This window comes from Thermobia domestica, chromosome 8 (genome assembly GCF_964235325.1).
Source record: "Thermobia domestica chromosome 8, izTheDome1.hap1.1, whole genome shotgun sequence".
Taxonomy (NCBI): Eukaryota; Metazoa; Arthropoda; class Insecta; order Zygentoma; family Lepismatidae; genus Thermobia; species Thermobia domestica.
Genome location: NC_137461.1, coordinates 238,467,680 through 238,488,382, shown reverse-complemented (window position 1 = coordinate 238,488,382; position 20,703 = coordinate 238,467,680). Strand labels below are relative to the sequence as shown.

The 20,703-nt window shown below is 34.3% G+C and overlaps 1 protein-coding gene across 1 annotated transcript in view; it reads right to left on the bottom strand.

Annotated features, from left to right (window-relative positions):
• The window catches only part of LOC145693502 (protein takeout-like), a 36,404-nt gene extending 16,493 nt beyond the window's left edge, over positions 1–19,911 (bottom strand). The window contains exons 1-4 of the mRNA XM_081769569.1: positions 19,798–19,911; positions 16,716–16,863; positions 12,087–12,229; positions 1,326–1,475 (exon numbers count right to left, since the gene is read on the bottom strand). Of these exons, the coding sequence (XP_081625695.1) occupies positions 1,326–1,475; positions 12,087–12,229; positions 16,716–16,828 (406 nt within the window). The 5' untranslated portion in view covers positions 16,829–16,863; positions 19,798–19,911. The remainder of the gene's footprint in view (positions 1–1,325; positions 1,476–12,086; positions 12,230–16,715; positions 16,864–19,797) is intronic.
• Between the last annotated feature and the right edge of the window lie 792 nt (positions 19,912–20,703).

Sequence of the window (20,703 nt, the reverse complement as noted above, 5' to 3'; positions counted from 1 at the left end):
AAAAAGAAAGTGCTGGGGTTACAATTACTGTAATAAGATGTCTGTATCACTGAATCTTTTAAGGTTAGATATACGAAATTCGGAATTTTGGCCCTTCATTTTTAAAATAATTAAATACGTGTTTCGTCAATTTTGATATTTGTAACAGAAAAGAAGAAAAGATGGGAGAATAAAATAGGGCGAAGTTGATTGATATACTATAATATGTTCATTGAATACCTTAAGATTAGTGAAAGGAATTTTTGGGTGTGTTTTGACCAAAATAATTGAACTAGTGTTTCAGCATTTTTAGATGTTTTACCTTTCCCGTTGAATGGGATTTTGAGTTCAGACCAATGCTAAATAAAAGATGCAGAAGAAAGAACACGAAATGTTACACACAGTAACACGTTGAAACAGTTGCTAGTTTGAATATGATTTTTAAGTTTAAATTATGTTTTTTAATATGAAGAAGCTGTAATAAATAAAACTAAATTAATACACTTTGATATCTGATAGCAGTTATTGGAAGTGAATTGGTTTCATACATACATGTATATTAATAAGGTGACGACAGGCCAAACCAGTAATCCTCAATCAAATATAGATTGGAGTATTCAACAACCAGAAATAGTTATAAATTTATCTTTGTATGTTTAACTTTTCTGTATATTGAGTCTGCATATTACCTACAATTCAAATATATTGCAAGGATCCATATACCCACACGCACTATGATCTCATTACGAAACACGTCTGTTTTTCCACAATCAGAAACAAACAATAGCAGACGACAGAAGGAAACTACACCTCCAGGAAGAAAGAAGAGGATCCGGAACACTACGAAGAAATCCAACTCCGTCTCCAAATGGATGGCTATAAAACAAGAAGAGGAGACTAGGAAATCATCAGTTCAAAGCTGAAGCTATCAAAATCTACTGAGGCCGCCATGGGCTATCGAGATTCCTTCTAATATGAACTCCTGGGGTTGTCATGAGCTATGAAGTATTCCTTTAAAGTCTTATCTCCAAAAGCAGCTTTGAGGGAGGGAGATTCATCCTCATTCCTACTCCCAAGATTGCTATGAGCTACGGAGTACTAACAATCCCTGTCTGAGGAAGCTGTGGGCAAGGACAATTATCGTATTCCGAAGCCACGTAGTGTGCCAAGGATCATCGAACTTATTGTACACTGAAAATATTTTAGAGAAAAGCTTACAAGAACTTTCTAAAAGAAAAAAAATTATAAGACAAGTATTTTTATAATAAAAGGTGAAGGGTTGCAACTAAGTATACATTACTTAAGACTCTACAAACCAGAACATTGCAATATAAATAAATACATACCAAGAACTTTATCCCCACCAAAGAGATTGGTCATATGAACCTTCATATTGGATACGGTAGGCTTCATATTAAAATGTTCAATCTTCATGTAAGTTTTCCCATCCTTAGTCACTGGTTTACCATCAATCATCCAGGTAGCAGCCACATCAGCTGTAAAATTTAAGAATTCAAATTTAGACTATCTTCAAATTAACTTGTTTCTATCTAAATGTGAACGATTACACATGAAAGCTATCTACACCGAATTAAATAATAGTTTTGTGCAAGCACCTTTTTTATGTTAGTTTCAGTGTTGTTATGAATAATGCTTAAGAGCAGATATTTACATAATAAAATATGCAATACCTCATTGTACATGGATTTGTAGATTTATGTAGAGTTAATTAAGAAACAGAATCATTTTGATTCGTTACCAGAAGATTGCTCTCATCAAATTGCTACTTTTCTTATGTTATTGAACTTAAGGAAAATTTACAATAAAAGTTTATTATTATTATTATTATTATTATTATTATTATTATTATTATTATTATTATTATTATTATTATTATTATTATTATTATTATTATTATTCTATTTTGTTCATACCTGTTAAATCATTATCATTAATTTAAAATCATTAAAAATGAGTTGAGTTGATTTTTTGTTTAACGTCCCCTTCATCACCGAGGCTATATGAGACTTGGACCTACTGATTAACGTGGATCCAAACCAAATGAACTCCACCGGGAATCGAAAAATCATTTAAAAGTTTATTACTGTTAACTAAATTTTTGTACAGTGAAACCTGTGCATGTTTTCCACTATCGGTTCCATTGAAAAGTGGCCAATTTAGAAAGGTGACCAACTTACAGAAAATACGAGTGATTGTGGCACGACAGCTACTTTTAAATATTGTATGTAGAGTAATAATAACAATATACAGTACTAGAAAAAATTTACTATAGTATCCTTAATAAATGAACCTTTCTCTTCCTGAAAACTAGTTAGGTACACTGAATTATTCGGATTGAAAACACAATAGCACAAACAACCATTAAATAGAAACATGCGTACGCCATTTATTGAAATTGATAATGTGGTACACAGAGTTATTCAGATTGAAAACAAGAAAAGCAAAATTATAATTTGAACAATTTATATGCAGTTTATATGACGTTTTTTGGACAGTGACAAGTATTTTCTGTACATACCTTACGAAAAATGGCGAATCGTTTTTAATAACAAATTAAATCATAGTGATTCATTCTAGACGTATTTCTTTATTCTTTTTGGCACATATGCACATTCTAATTTTGTAGTTAACTACTTCTTGTAAACGAGCTACAAGTATTTCTCTCGGAGCAAAAGATGTTTTGAGAAAATCTTAAGGGAATTCGTTTCTCAAAACCTCCATTACCTTTCGACAAGCCATCAGGTATCAATACTTGACAATTGAGATGGTTAGCTTAAGTCCTGACAATTTTGTGGAATTACTAAAGCTTCCCACTGGTGAAGGGAGTCGATATAGATAATGATTTTACCAAAATAGTCGGGGTAAACAAATGCGTAAAATCATTTCCTGAATTTCTGTACGTGACTTTTCTTATTCACATCTTCCTTCACCACCCCTTTATCAGGGTAATATTCTAGCCATTGAACTGCAAGAATAAATCGAAGGAATATTTTTTTTTTTTGTTTCCAGTCACAAATACAGAACATTTGCCTCTCATATGGGAATACGAAAGAGTTAAGAAAAATAGCAAACGGTTTGTTGCGTGGCCAAGATACGCAGGTAAGTTTATCATTATCATGATAGGTAAACATTGCTTCAATGTGGCCGACTTCCAAGAGAGACAGGTGGCCAACTTACAGAGTAGTAAGTAACGAATGTCTTATGGGAAAATGCAGGTTCAAGACGAACCAGGCCAAGATAAGCAGGTGGCCAACTTAGAGAGGTGGTTAACTTAGAGAAGTGGCCAAGCTGACAAGTTTTACTGTAATTGTTAATGTTGTACTAATTGGTGTAATTCCAATCTTATTTAGGAGAATTAAAAATACTCATCTTGGCGTCGTTTTCGTTGAAACTGAATAAATTTAAGGTGACTATTAGGAATATAATACATTTCCTTAAAAACATTTTTTTGAATTATACATCTATTTTAATGTTTGACTTAAGAATAAACAGAAGTCAGTTTTATTTTTTCAACAAAATTTACCTGCCACTTTGGTATGATAGCACAACAAATCTCAGAATATCGCCATTACCAGTCCTAGTTGTTTCAGCCTTGAATCATTTCAAATTTTTCGTTTGTCTGTCTTGGAATGGATGTCCGATTTACTTTTTATGCATTCTAATTAATTACGCAACTATTCTCCTAGTGCCATGGAGACACTATGATAGAGAAAATAGGATCCAACCATTGTTATTATTTTTTTGTTATATTTTACTTTTACATTTTAATTTCTAGGTATTGTTGTTCTTACAACAGGCTTGGAGAGCTGAATTTCGAACCCAGTTGCTTTGATTTAAGTTTCTCAAGCTTCGAGTTAGCTTCATTCTATCAGTAGGTCGTGAGATAAGCTGGTATCCGTAGAAAAAAAGAGGTATGATGCAAAAGCTAACTTGCATACTAACTAATGCAAGTGTGATGAGCCCTAAAATGCAAATTTCTACAGGTCTAGTATAACAAACATTAGTACCCAGAAATCGATTTCAAAGTTATTTTATTTTAAAAGTGACCAAGTTTGGCTAACCCGAATATCAACTTCGGTCAAATTTATTTCAGCAAAAATTTGTCAGATCCGATTTATTACAAAATATGGCATTCATATAACAGGAACCATAGTCAAATTTAGATAATCACGTTTTAAATTTGATAACACAAAACTATTATAAAACTTGACACCCGAATCAGAAACCTAAAATCAAATTTAAATTTATTTAATATTTGATCAAGCCTTCTATTATAGACTACTGTAGCTAGCTTGTGTTCTGCATATATTTATATATGTACTACAAATTAACTTCTACATTTTAAATTACGACAGTTGTAAATACACTGAAAGAGTTACTAAAGAAGCACTGTTAGAAAGCCGGGCAAAATGGATCCAGTTCCACCTTAGCTGACATATAGAGATCTTCTACAGTTGCCATCGGTAATTATATATTTTGCTAGATTTTTTTGAACGATATCATTGTAATTTTCCACAAGACAATAATATAACATAGAGCAATATATTCTTCGTGATATGGCATTACACAACTTACATAATCCGAATATATGATAAAACTGTCAAGAAAGGTACCACTGCAAAACGCAAAATCTTCTACAGACAAAAATTCTGCATGTTCTGATTTCCACTCAATTACGTCTTCTCTGAAAATTTTCAAACGTGGTTTTATACACAACTTGCACCTCTGATAGAATTTACCAACTCACTGCAATGAAATCCACGAGGGAAAAGAAGCAGAGTCCGCTTTACCTGCCCGGATCCAGAAGTACCTGAACTTCTACTATCATACAAAATAACAAAAGCGACTCACACAACGCATACGTCACACTACTATTCTTAGAAAGGTGAAATTGGGACAGAATACCCCCGTCGTCACGAAATAAAAAGCGTGGCTATATGGTTAACGCACACGCCTTTGCCTCAGGAGATCCAGATTCGATTTCCGGTGGGAGCTCGTGGTTCGGATTCCACATTATGCTGTAAGTCTATGTCTCATACAGCCTCAATGCTAAATCGGATGGTGAACTCCAAATCTACCAACAATCCAATTAAAAGAAAGGATCGCAAACGATTTTCTTTCTGAATACATATTAAAAGAGGGTGGATGACTCAAAGTTTGAGTTAAAATGAAATCTTTCAAACTACAAGATGTTCAACTTTGCTTCCGCCGTTTTCCGATAGGTGGCTACAACGGTAAGTAGCGGTCCAAATAAACAGATCGCAGACGTCAGGCAGTTAGCTTGGACCTCTGTCAACATAACCCCATTCAAGCATTAGTCGATTTGTGTGTGCATTGTAAAGTTATTCTTGATTGAAAATGTCAGGTTACGAGCCAAATTCTCGCCATTTGTGGGAGGGTCTTCTTTTTTGTTTTAATATGAAGAAAACTGCGGCTGAGTCTCATCGAATGCTCTCAAGTACTTATGGTAAGGACGCTATTAGTGAGAGAACGGTGACTTCAACGTCGAAGACCGGCATAGTGGTGGAAGACAGAAAGTTTTTGAAGATGCAGAATTGGAGACATTGCTGAATGAAGACTCGCGTCAAACTCAAGAAGAATTGGCATGATCATTGGGAGTGACACAGCAAGCCATTTCAAAACAACTCAAAGCCACGAGTATGATTCAGAAAGAAGGAACTTGGGTCCCGGATGAGTTGAAACCAAGAGACGTTGAACGGTGTTTGTGTGTTTGTGAACAGTTGCTTCAGAGGCAAAAACGGAAGGGATTTCTGCATCGCATTGTGATCGGGGATGAAAAATAGGTTTATTACGATAACCCTAAACGCAAAAAATCATGGGGATATCCCGGCCATGCTTCCACGTCGACGGCCAAACCGAATATTCATGACTCCAAGATCATGCTCTGCATTTGGTGGGAGTAGCTCGGCGTCGTGTACTATGAGCTGTTAAAACCAAGTGTAACAATCATAGGTAATCGTTATCCAAAGCAATTAATGTGTTTGAGCCGAGGATTAAAGGACAAACGGCCGCAATACAGCGAGAGGCACGACAAAGTGATTGTGCAACACGACAACGCTCGACCCCACGTTCCAAAAGTGGTCAAAACGTATTTGGAAACGTTAAGATGGGAAGTCCTACCCCACCCGCCGTACTTTCCAGACATCGCTCCCTCTGATTATCACCTGTTTCGATCAATGGCGCATGACCTGGCTGACCAACACTTCCGATCTTATAAAGAAATCAAAAAGTGGATGGATTCGTGGATCGTCTCCAAAGATGAAACATTTTTGCGACGCGGCGTTCGTACGCTGCCCGAAAGATGGGAGAAAGTTGTGGCCAGCGAGAGACAATACTTTCAATAATGCCTGGGTAAGCAATTTGTTTCATTAAAGCGTCATATTAATAGGCGTAATGATAAGTGTTACCATGTGCGAGTAAGTTTAATTGCCCAACTGCTAGCCATGTAGGACGTTGCTGTCAGGGGTCGCTCCTTGATAGGGCGACCAAAATTAAGTAAAATGCCTTAACATCTTGAATTGCTTCTAGTGCTCCCATGATATCAACAATGCGCTCTTGTAGGTAGAATTCCGAATCATAAAAATTAAGTTTTGTTCTCTAAGCTGAAAAAAAAAAATTACCAATACCATTTGGGTGTCTTCAATAATTATATACATGTGTTAAGTTAGTATATAAGTGTCATTTCTTCTTGAATTATCATGTTTATTTAGTAAAGAAATATAGGATAATAATATAGACATTTAACAATTGAAATATAAAGTGCAATCCTTGTCGCTTCGAGTTTACTGTTTCATCGCCGATACTAATAATTATTGGAAATGTTTCAACCTTCATTGATCAGATCCAGCATTCCTGTTAGCTGTTATTAATGATATTACATCAAATTTTGGCATCCTCAATAAACACTAGCCAATGGCTATGCAGAGAAAGTAAAATTTGTTACGTGGGTATGCCAATCTTGTAATGTGTATGCCATTATTTACTTTACGCTAGTTAAGCATATTGAAGTGTAGCTATCCCTACCAAAAAAAAAAAAAAAAAAAAAAAAGCCTTTTGTAGAATGATGGATAGGTAAATTGCTAGTATAATTATGCATGGGTTCAAGTGATAGTAGTGAGTGTTCTTTAATAAATGACAGTGTGGTTTAGTAATTGAGTGAAATAAGCTTTTTATGTGTAGGTACCAGTTACTCCACTTATTTACGTTGTGACTGTTACTTTGTTTGTGTAGCTCCATTGTAAGTTTACGTCGACGTATTAGAAATGCTACGAATCTTGTATATGATGTTTAGTCCCTGAGTGGATTAGAGCGCAGCTCTTTGTTATAATTCATGGTAATTGTGAAATACTTCGTTTAAAATATATTGAGTTTGGGGCTCTTCGCTTCAAAGATGCAAGGGATACCAAATTTTATGGTTTATTTGGACATGGTGCTGGTTTTTTTTATATGCTTCACTCAATACCATCATGAGAGTATCCATCGTAACAGTATATGATCTGACAGGTTGATTTTCATCTAAATAATTGAGATAGGCTAAAATAAATTCATATCAAGGGGTAGTCTACCTAAAATAAAATAAATGTAAGTCATCTAATATCTGCTGAGTATGTCTTAGCGAGGGATAGACCACCTTTTTTCAAATTGGTAGGCTACGTAACTATACTTTCTCTGGATTTCAACATTTTGCCTCCATATATTTGTCCAAAAAAAAAAAAAAAAAAAATCAAGGTTATTTCCGGCAAATGCAGTGCCGCTCATTCTCTTGCCTACTTGAGATTGGTAGTTTTGTGAGTCTGTATGACTATTTAGAAATGAGATCCCTGTCCATAATCTTTGAGTCCTTTCTAATAATATTAAGAGATGAAACTGTACAAGCGAAGTAACGATGGTGAATGCTCGGTAGTATGGACATAAATTGACATCAGCTTATGTAATCCAACCGATAATAACAATAATAGTTCTCAGTTCACTTACTAAGTTAAGGCGAATGATCAAATAAGCCGGATATTATTTTTCTTTAACGATTTTATTGATACTTTTAAAAAACTAGTTATATATTAATCATTGGGCTTGAAGCCGGACTACTTCTGCCGAAGAGTTAGTGTAACATCCAGATAATAATTTCAGTGTTATTTTGCTCTTTTGAATATATATTTTTGATATAAAAAGTTTCTTAATGAAACTTCAATCAATTTTCTCCACTTTTGTGGTTTACTACCAGCATTTAAGTTTATGAAGCATATTTCTTTCACTTAATTTTCCTTGTCGGGATTTTTTTTTTTTTTTTAAGTGGTATCCCGTATGATGGATCGTATGGAACCTCGTGAATACTATCTCAAATGCACGTATTTATCAACGTAACCTAACGTAGATTAGAGTACTTATTACTACGTGACGTATTGCGTAGAATTGAGTAACCTACATGATTTATTCAATCTTTATGAACAATTAGTGTCTTCTAAGATGAACGATTCAGGCCCTTAGTTAAACTGCAAATGATTATGCCTGAATTTGTATGTATATAAATATATATATATTTGCTTATTATACTATATTCTAAAGTGAGACATGTTTCAATGCAAAACAATTTAGTCATTCAAATAAATAGAGGAGAGTTCATTGCCTCTGATTAAAGTTGCCTCATTTACCATGTGTTTCAAATACTAATTTTTACTTGTATCCGGATGCGCTCGAGTATTTAAAGGAAATAAATGAAAGTTATCATTGACTTCCATACATGGAACTTCGATGCGCCGTCATAACTGCCATCTATGATAAAATAATGTGAACTGTTTATTTGACAAATTTTGTCTGTTGCCATAAATTGTATTATAATTGTTATTAAAAGATATATTATTGGTGAGATGTAATACAAGTCGTCAGGCAATCCTCGTTAATTTAATATTAGTGCATAGTAAAGATCTGTAAACCGTCAGTTCTGTTAGCATTGAGTGCAAGCTGAATCCAAGTGCAAGTGAATCCAGTACCGAATAGTAAATTTATCAGTGAATTTATTAAATCAGGCCTACCTTATGAATTTAGTGCAAGTGTGTGTTAAACAGCCTTCTGCCACGTAGATCTTTATATCGACTAATGTGTAAAAGCAGCTCATAAGATTATTTACCAAATACTGCATTATATTCATCGTACAACCATGTTCATCAAAACATCAATACATTTAAGAACCCGAACTATTCAGCTAACGGTGTTTGTTCCTCGATTCAAAGGATAGTAACTCAATCTAACTACAATCATTTGACCGATTTATGATAAGGAGATTTAAACTGTGCAAACAATTAGTTTCGAGGAAATATTACTTCACTTCGAAGTAATTCACAAAGGAAAAAATTAATATGGGTTAATTTCTTCAAGTGCAAATAATAACTTTACACGAGCTAATATCAAAGACTAACATTCATGTTATGTGCATTTATTGAATTTTAATTTTTTTTTCTTATTTTTACTTTCACCTTTTTAAATACAAAACTCGGATTTAAATAATTGTTAATTTAAAGACTGTTTTATATTGTCTCTATTAGTAAAAATTATAACCATGAATCATTAAGCATTCTAAACATGGTGTGTCAAGTGTTTTATATCCCATAACTACTTGAATATCTAATATCTAGTGTATAACATAAATGATTGTACTTTTACTGTTGTTTATCGTAATATTTGTAACCATTTCAAAAGTTACATATATATATTTCACCATACTCAGTATTCATACCACTCAAGACTGAATATAGAGGATTTTTATTGTCTCTCATATTATAACTTGTGCCTATGCAATAATATTAAGTACGAACTGTGATAATTTGAATTTTTGCTGCGATATTCAAATCTACGCATATTCTATTATTGTGTTGTGATATTGCAAATATATATATCTTCAAGTATTTTTTGTTTATATACATTTTTCGTATTGGAATGCAGTAGGGTAGTATTCTTATAATAAAAATAAAAGGAAAGATGGTATTCATGTATTTAATTCGTATCTCCTTGAATTTTTAATTATAATTAGAATAAGGGTACATATATGAATATTTTCTAATATAAGGTTAAGAATCAACAGAATAAAGCTTAGAGGATAATACTTCATGTGTTTACATAAACATAAGGTAATAATATAACATTATTTTAAGATATATTAGAAATGATATTTATTTTCTCAATCGTATACGTTTGCGTAAATGATAAGTGTTCTTTCTATGAAAGTAACCTCGAACATGTGTGTTTATAAATAATTGACGTCAGATGTGATGATGACAAAATATAAAATGCAAGTAAGGAATAATTAATATCGACACAGTAAATAACGTTCTCTCAAGTTAGAGATTGAACAAGGCTCTTTAAGGTGACCGAAACTACTTATTCAGTAAGCAAGTAAATTCAAGTTTAAAGAAGATTTCGACGTACTTTCGGGGACCTTTCCCTTCCTCTCCAACTATCCTTTCCCTCATGTCTTATCCTAATCTTCCTCTCTTACCTTCATCTTTTCCCTTTTTTCTCCATCTTTCTTGCTTCCTCCCTCTCTTTACCTTTTACTATTAGATTCTTCTAGTGTAATCTTTTCTTCTCTCCTATTTTCTTTCTTCTTATACCTACCTTCCTTTTTGAAACCACCTCCATTCTCACGGATTTGCTTGTGAGTATGCTAAGTATGCGGTCAACAAAATTTCAAATTATCTTCGGATGAAGTTCGCCTGACTGTGTCACAACAAGAGTAACATCAGGCTAGCAAGCAAACCGGAGCGAGATTGGAGGGGACGGAGCGTTTCAAGCCTACCGTGAAAATTTAGGGGGGACAGCAAAAATTTAGGGGCGGCGTCCCCCTAGAACCCCCCTGGATACGGGCCTGAGGTAGTCTAAGAAAATGACCTCGTAGGTCCGATCGGACCCACAATTTTGTAATTCGTCGAGTTCTCGTTAAAACACTTGTTTTGTCAAGTGCTACCTTTAATATTAATGAAGCATACTGTTCCCATCACACACAATGTAAAAAAAAAAAAAAAAAAATGTGTTGTAGCTTTTGTTGTCAGATGTTGCCGATTAACGTCACTAGGTGCTCTGAACATCAAGTAACAAGTGTTTGCTATTTAAGTAGGACCGCGGATTTATGTATTCCGTTTTGAATGGCATGTTAAAAGTTTAACAATGAATTCATCATTTATTCTAAGTTATTGTCACAAGATGCCAGTGTTGTAAAATCCCCGTCATTTTTTTGAATTGTCAGAAAGGTCCAGATCACTAATATTGTTATTACTAATTAGATCAAGTTCTGTGCATATTTATTCGTCTTCCATTGCAGAAACAAACAATTAATTAATACGTTGTAAGAGCAAGTTGAATTTATCCACACTTCTCACAAAAAGTTAGCGTGCACATGTAATAATGAAGAAATGACTATCAAACAAAGTTCAATTGTCAGTTATTCCCTTGGCGACAAAAAAATAAACACACGTGTATGTCCAATCGGGTCACCTAACTTTCATGCACGCTTGTTCAACATTGAGTATTAAAATTATGTTTTAAAAAATTGCGAACAAAACAAGAAGAATGCAAATAAGTATGGTTGATACTCTATCGGTGAACTACAAAATTCACCCTTGGCAGCTAACGTGTTAAAAGGAAAAATATAATTAACTCAGTATTGATTTTTCAAATAATTTATTCAGAAATTTCCCAATACGAGGATTTGTTTAAGTTAAGGGTGTAAAATTTCAAATCTGAGTTATTTTAGTTAACAAATGTTAACACATGTTTCAATATTTTGAAAATTCCGCTTGTAAAGTGGAAAAGGAAAAAAAAATAGATTCAAATTTCTGAATCAGAATATGACCAATGGCTTTCTTTACATTGGAGGTATGAAATTTGCTATAAGATATTTTTTGTTATATTTAAATGAGTAAGTGTTGCAACATTTTCCAAAATTCAGGTCCTAAAAAGAGGAAAAGTAGCAATTTCTACAATATTCAAATTATCTATTTTATATTTATTAAACCTGCAACGTAGGACACTTCTACTAGTATATAATAACTTTTAATTGTAGAAATGAAACTTACTCAGAGTAGTGTTGAAATGTCCTTTGCCATAAACAGGGAAGAACGCAATTCGTCCATCAGCCTTGTAGTCTCCTTCGATTTCGATGACAGGATATTTCACGTCCACTTCAAGGTGCATGTTTCCTTTGTTGTCAAATTCAATTCTGTAATGGAACAGAGTTCAAATGAAGAATTACTAAGTTATAAACAGATTTTACACTCATTTTAAAATGAAATGTGTGGTCAAATGCAAAGACTTCATTTATGAATAGGCGTCCAACTATAACCTATAATCAATCATAATACTGTATAAACAGCAGCCTTTGCGTAGGTTTTCTCGGGAGTCTCTCGTTTCCTCAGACTTTCTTCATTTCACCATTATTACTCGACTTATTGTCTCTGTTTCCCTTAACCTCGATGTATAATCGTGAAAAGTTAAACTAAAAAAAGACTATCTTGCTAACAGAAGCAAACAGAAATAGGCTATATAAACAAAAGATAAAGACGTGACTTGGGTTGGATCATGATATAACTTATATCGATGTTAATAGATAGAGTTATATTGACGTCTAGCAAAGTAAATGGGAGTAATGACAATCATTTTCCCAATCAAGAATAGAATGACCAATGAAGAACACTGAAACAGACGATTAGCCAAACAAGATATCCGAAACAAATTTCAGACAGGCACGTAGCCAGGATTTCGCAAAGAAAGGATCCGTGACATGAAATACTGTGGTCATCACACCAGGGGCTCGATCATTCTAGGTAAACTAGTTTACTATCAACATTATATGGGTTCGTTTAACCAGGATTTCGTAATAGGGGGGGGGGCGGGGGGCATGATATGAAATACTGTGGTTATCATACTAGGAGCTCAATCAATCTAAACTATTTTCTGGCAAAATATATTGGTTTCTTAGAAGAATTAAATGAGGATATGTTGCTAAGTACTTTAATAACAACCGATGAAGAAATCTCGAGAGAAAAAAAGAATATTTTGAAAAAGATTTTACAATATCTACGTTCCTTCTGTTCACTCAAATATAACAATTTTCTTTTCATTATGACCTCAACTTCCTTCTGTTCACCCAAATATAACAATTTTCCTTTCATTATGACCTCAACTATTATAAAAAGTACATATCCACTATTATAAAAAGTGCCGTACATATGCAATAATGCCTTGTCAGATATTTACAATATCTGTGTTCTTTTTTCTGTTGAATCAAATGTTAACAGAACTTTCTTTCCACATATTTTTTATTATTCCGTCAACTACTATCTGTTCTAAATGACAGATTAAAGGAGCAGTAGAAAACAGTTTCTGAAATAACATGCTTGATACTGCAGAGAATCTATGACGAAAAATTATGATAAAAAATGTCCACACTATTACAGAACGGCACTATGCTTTCGAAAGCTTGAAATTTCCCTGACTAGTAGCAGAAATTCTGAGAATTCCGTAACTTTTCTAGGAATTTCAAATTCCCTGACTTTTCCGGGATATCCTGCTCATTCGACACCATGTACTGCAAGTAATACAAATCTCATAAGAAAGAGTAACCAAAAGCTTGCTGTAGCTTTTTATTTATAACGCTGATTCTTCTTTTTCTCGTTTCTTTTGGTTTCATTCTTCCTTATTTTTTTCATTTCTGGTTTCGAAGGGGGGTCCGGACCACCCGCACCCCCATTCCTTGGCTACGTGCCTGTCCAAGATACCCTCGAAATGGCTGCTACGTCGTTACCTCAGAGTTAGGAGCCATTACTTATCTAACTTTCTTTTACTCTGCGCCTACTGGCTTTAATTAGCATGTAGTGAAAGAAGATGTAACTACTTAATGGATTTTTAGAGCAAAACTAATGGTTCAAAGTTTTCCTATTGTATATATACATAAAGCAAATACTTAATCCAGGACATAACAATACGTAGTTTGATGAATTACTGGTATTTTTTAATTTCCCTGAATGTATTTTTCTGTGTTTATTTCAAGAGTTTTGATGTATAGAAAACACTATAGCGATAAGAAAAAGAAATCATTCAGTAATTATGTGGACTGAACTTCTAACAAGAGAAACCTCCCTTGATTCAATTTTCTAATGAATGCAAGATAAAATTTATCTAATATTAGAATAAACGAAGGTGCAAGTTAATTTTGGTCCTGTTGAAAATTTGTAATTTTTACGGTTAAAACTTTATACGGTAGTAGTTACATAATGGAAGAGATAAGGATACATAAACAAAAGAAATGAAATTCAACATCCGATTTTCTTAAGATTCTCACTCGTACAGATTTACTTAATGCAAGAACAACATTAATTAATGTAATAAGGTGGTTCTTAATAAGCATTTAATGCTACTGCCTTAAAAATAAAAAAAATTGTACCATTGCACTCGAACATTCCTTCGCTTAGCTAAGTGTAAGGAATATTTAAATGAGTATAAAGAAATACGAAAAGTTAGACTAACCTAAGCTAAACTGAACTAACTTTAGTAGCCAGTCCTGAGTGACGGACTGAGTGACACATGCCCAGACCTAACGGATTAAGCTGGAAACTTAAGACCTGGACAGTATACAGGATGTGTGACGTAAAGTACACTAAGAAAGGATTCCTTTGGAGGGAAGGAGAGAATCCCTTAAGACTAAGAGACGTGAACTTTGGTGTTTGTACTTTTTACCTAGAATAATTAATCATTTGTTTCAGTTTTATTATATGTTTGGTCCAGAAAGAAATAAAAACTGATCGTGGTGTTTCCTTAAGGTAGTTGATGAAGTCTCATGGTGCTATTGTTAGAAAGGACCCTTTTTGAGCACGCATTGTCTCCCAAACAAATTGATTGCTAAGACCTTAAATGTTTCACCTCCTCCTGGTTTTGTTAATTTTTAATTGTTGGGGTTTGGTTGAAACTTCACTTTTTTTTTCTAAATTTTAAATATGGGACGGTGTGTTTAAATTAGCACCTCCCATACTCGTGATGAAAATCAAATGTCAAAATGAAAATATATAATTTGCTAAGCCGCGTGTCTTCCGTGTTATTAGTCTAATGTCACATTCGCCGGGCACATTTTACTAAAACTCAAAGCGGACATTTGATTTTCGTCACGAGTATGGGAGGTGCTAATTTAAACACATCGTCCCATATACATATGTTGATGATTCAAACAGGATTGTTAAATATAACATTATAGCATTCTTTGAGAATGCAGACTTACAAGGAAATCGAGACAGACAGGGAAATGTTGAAGGAATTTGGAAGTAGAAAATAATTAACCTTGCGGAAGTCTTAGTAGGAAAGAAAATTTGCTTTGTGTGCCAGTGTTTATTGTTAACAGAAAAAAAGAAGGTTACAGCATGCTTACTGAGCCTCAAGACCTCAATAGTTTAGGAAAAAAGTAAATAAATTTTTTATGTAGACATATCGCAGGGAATCGAATTTAGAACCTCTAGGACAGGTTACGAAACATAAAGGAATAAGTAGACTTATTCTTTAAAAAATAAACACTAATAGTCCTTTTCTACGTACTCCTAGAGACAATTCAATCACAGCAGTGTAAGGTCACATTACAAATAAGACAAATTAGGATATAACCAGCGGATTTGCTGCATGACCAACACTTTCAATGTCATATTGTTTACTATCGATGACCTACGGTTTGAGTACCGTACTTATCGACCCTGTACATTTGCTTTGTCTCTCACCTTCAGATGCACTAAGTGGATCGAGGTTCTAGATGACGAGATGCTCCTTTCAGCGGTGCATAAACGGTTACATGTATGCCTAAAATGTTTCATTCCAGGGAGGGTAGGAGGGGCAGTTAACCTTCTCAGTTTGAACAATAGTAGTATACTAATAGAAAACATGAAACTCTTATATGAGTGATTAATTTTTCCTTCTTTAGCGAAATCAGAAATGAATCTGTTGTTTCTTCCTCTTATGGAATCAGTGTCTTTGTCAAACGTTGGTGTATACCTTTGAACAACGAATGATTATGGCGTAAAATAGCAATGAATTTATTTTGCTGCTTGTATCAAATATTCTTTTTTTAAAAAAAAAAAAAAAAAAAAAACTCGTTGTTTATAAATAAGTTCTGCATAAATCTTGTATCATAACTCTTCACGAGACTTCCAGTTAAACTAACAAGACACAGCAGAAACAAGCACATTCACAGAGGTAAAATTCTCATCATGAGTTTGTAGGGGAAAAATGCGTCCCATCGAAATATACTTGATCCTTTCCTTCTGCTAGGAGCACCAGAAGTAGTTCTGTTGCTTGCTATTATGTGTACAGGTGAAGAGGAAGCATTTTATGTGTGACCAAAAGCCAATTCGTAGCATCACGCAAACTACAACCTACACGTAAATACAGATACAAAAATTCGTAAGCAGCAAAACCGATTCGTAAGAAGCAAACCACAGATAGACATCTATAAGGGAAATCATTTGCATTACACGTAATGTCCTCTAAAATCTTGATAAGATTTTATATATAATGATATACTTCACTCTGGGTTTGATTCTGCTGTATCTTTCTATTGAGTTTGGAATTATGATCCCCACATAAGTTATAGACTCATTTCTAATGACTAGTGCTTTCTAGTTCAGAGCATTACTAATTTCTACCTCTTATTATTATTCTATTAATTTTACCTTACATATCTGACATTAATATTCTTAATTCCGTATGTATAAGAGTTTCTGGCCGTCATCTTGCTCAAGATGGGTCCTCGTTGGTAGTTGACCTCCATTTCAGGAACAAACATCGGATCCAATGGAAGGACTCCCAGATCTCGGTTGCCTTCAATACAATTATAACAGTTAATTGATAATAAATAAAAAAAATATGTAGTAATATATAAGAAAATTATGTTTGTATTTACATATGATTGAAACATGGAAAATATTTAACCAATAATGGATTGTTTTCTTTATTTACAGTTTTAACATCGTGTAAATTAGATAAGCTTTACTTTACCGTTCGTATTTTCGACTTTCCCGCTAACATGATCAGCAAATAGACGCATTATACAGTTACGTGTAGTAGTAATGAATATTTATTCTTAAGATATGTGATTTAAGCAATTCATAATTAGGAATTGTAATTTTCATGCTTTTCTTTCGGGCGGAGGAATATCAATATTCACAATAGATAATAAATATGTTCCGTTTTTTTATAAGTTTAAACAAGAATGGTGAAAACTCATCAAATATATATCATCATGTTTGATAAAATTAATTTAACACCTTACAAGATTAATACGTTATCTATGTTCGTTTTCTTGTAATATTTAATGTACTTAATACTAACATCATAGTGGGTCTATAATTTATGGTGTGTGCATTATTCAATGAAACTTCATAATTGAAATTCAAATAAATAAAAATGCATTTAGAAAACGTTTATTCTACAACAATAAAACTTGCATTTGATGCTTTTTTTGTGAGTCGTAAAAGCACACTTCTTTAAACAATCCGGTCTGAAACTGTTCTGGCAACAAACAAAGAGAGGACTCTGGCAGTGGAGAGTTCCTTCTAAAATGTGATAACACGTTGCACACGGCAGTAGGGCCTAATGCAATAGCTTCAGTTTTTATGTCTCTAGGATAGGCTAATTTTTGATCGACCCTATTTCCTCCATGATTCAATTTCCCCTACATACTATATATTTAAGATTTTACAAATTGAGATGAAATGTTTTTTACTTACACTTAGTCATGTCAAAGTAGTCAAATCGTGAACATAATTAAATCTATGATTAATGTATTCATTTTTTTTTTTTTTAACTTTTGAATTGCCGTGCTCAGAAGTTGGAGAGAATAATTATATACCTAAACCTGTGAAAAAAAGCAAACTATAATATCCTCTTCTTTTCTTCTTCGTTAAAATCCGGGACATTTAGGCGCCCGAGAAATACGTCGGGACGCCGGGACGCAGATCTCGATTCCATGACGGTCCCGGATTTTCCGGGACGAATGGCAACCCTACTTACAATGGAATAAATATAGGGTGGAAAACTATAGGCTAACAGAAAATACGAATTGTTTATCATAAAAGAAGTAAAAGTCGCCCGTCTAAAATTGGTTTTAGTTCAGCAAAATTCCACAAAATTTAGTCATAAATCTTGCAATATATCCACAACGTAAGGAGCAGGCGCGTACATACGCCTAATAGACCGTAAGTACAGCATCAAACTGGCCCAAGATTTTAAGAGACAAGCGGACTATTTAACACGGAGGCCGTTACTCATCAGTTTCACCAGCCAGTTTTTATTTACAGTCATGAGGAGTACTCAACAACGTTTGATACGTAAATTGTTACTGTGCGACTATGAGTTCGAACTCGGGGATAACGCTACGGCAGAAAATAAAAACAGTTCTCCTGGGAAAGAGGAAGGTGCAGTGACTCATAGCACAGCACTTGTCGTTCTAGAAATTTCGTACAGACAGTAAAAACGTCGAAGATCAGCCAAGGTCCGGCCGCCCAATGGCAGAGGCGGATCGAGGACGGACTTCTTGAGGAGGGGAGCTGTAATACTGCTACTTAGAGCTACTTTTAAGAGCTCCAAACTCTGGAATGGGTTTTATTTATATATAAAACAAGAAAGTCTCCTCTTCTGGGGGTGGCAATCGCCCCAATCGCCTCCCTGGATCCACCCCTGCCCCAGGGTAACATATTCTGAGGTCATATGACACGCCAGTGAGGAAAATCCATCTACCAGCACATCCTGATTGTGAAATATGCTCGACATATCCTAATGCGTCATCTTCACGAACTCGGAAAACTATCAAAAGCTTCCACTTTGTGCCACTTGAGTTTACTCCAGCTCAGGCTCAGACGAGAGTTGATATTTGCTGACAACTGCTATAAAATCTGCGTAATGTGTGTTTCCTGAAACTGATTGTCACATGCGACGAAATAGGGCATTTTCTTCGAAATCCGAATGTGAAAAAACAGTGACTAAGCAAGGGCCAACTTCCACAAGTAGGTGTCAAACAAAGCCGTTTCGACCATAAAATCCTGCTTTGTGTTTTGTGGAACTACGAGAGAATAAATGACTTTGAGTTCATTCCTTACAGTAGTATGATCAATGCAGACGAATATTTCTAACAGTTGGAGCGGTTATATGCTGCATTAAGTCAAAATGTCATGCATAAGTGAACCGAAAGCGGGCTTTACTACAACAGGACAATGCGAAACCACAGTCAGTTCAAAGCATGTAACAACAAATTGTAGATAGCATCAAACTGATGACACATCCGGCATATAGCCCTTATGATTACTATCTGTTTTGGTTCATGGCACAATTACGGAAGCTTCAATGCTTCACCAACCAGCAAGAGGTGGAAAAAAAACAGCAGTGACTAAATTCTTTGCCTCCAAGAACAAGACGTAATATCAACGCGGCGTCGAGGAACTAACAGGAAAATCGCTAAGACAGGCCAACGCAAAGACCTGTACTTTCAATGTTAACCTGCTATCATTTTATACTGCAGTAAATCTAGGTTTGTGTACCATAATATTGCAAGATTTATGACCCAGCTTAGTAGGGTTTCATTTCTTTTGGTCGATAAAAGTATGACATAGTGTTGATATTAGGAAAACGTACAATAATAATTCACATGGTTTCAGTTATTTGTGTTCACCAATTTCTTTCTTTTTTTAAGTTATCTAAGTTAAATTTAGTCAATACATTTCGCAGTGTTTCAAGAATCTCATTTAGTTTTATACTTACCATCGGCAAGATTAGGGATTATCACCTGCAAAGTATCTCGTAAGCACGTGTTGATATCGGGATCATTTCTGGAACATACTTTGAAGAATTCGGCTAAAATAAAATAAACAAAATAGTGTTAGAAATACTACTTACAGTAAGTCTATCATTTAATATCTATAAATAAAAATAAATGAAAGTGATCTCGTTTGTGAACAGTACTCGAAAACATCTTTATGTTACTATTTCTGTTTCAGATCACTTTTTTGATAACATCCCGAGAAAACTTTCGAAATAACCTTTTGAGCCATAGTTAGTACCTACCTCGAACTGACTTTTAATCAAGGATCTGATAAAATAGAGGATCTGCCCTTACAACAAAATTTTGAAGCCATACGTCACAGTTTCGCCACCCCTACTCTGCTCACTCCGCCAAATAGAATCGCAATATTTTGAGCCAACAATAATGGCGGAAACGAAAGTAGACAATCAGACGATAGCAGAAACGAAAGTAGCCAATCAGACGTGCCGATGCTCGCTTTCTTTCTTTTTTTCTTTTTTCTTTTTTCTTTTTCTTTTCTTTTTTCTTTTTTTTTTTTTGGCTTCATCGAGTTAATAGGATGAAGATACATACGGGCAGATTCTCTATTTATAACATCCTTGCTTTTTATAACGTAATTTTGCTTTAGATGCCTATCCTAAAGCAAGGAGACGGACACTCAAAATACAAGCAAAAATTTAGTTATTTTACAGTTCCCTCACGTTAGCAAAATGGAAGTTGGTAAATAAACTCCTTATTAAGTAACAGTGTTACAGGTATACCACATGAGGGAATTTTGTTTAGCACAGTGTACACAACGTGAAAATTGAAGTTTGAAATTTGTAACGGCTCAATAAATGAAAGTTCCCTGTTCCGTATGTCCGTTA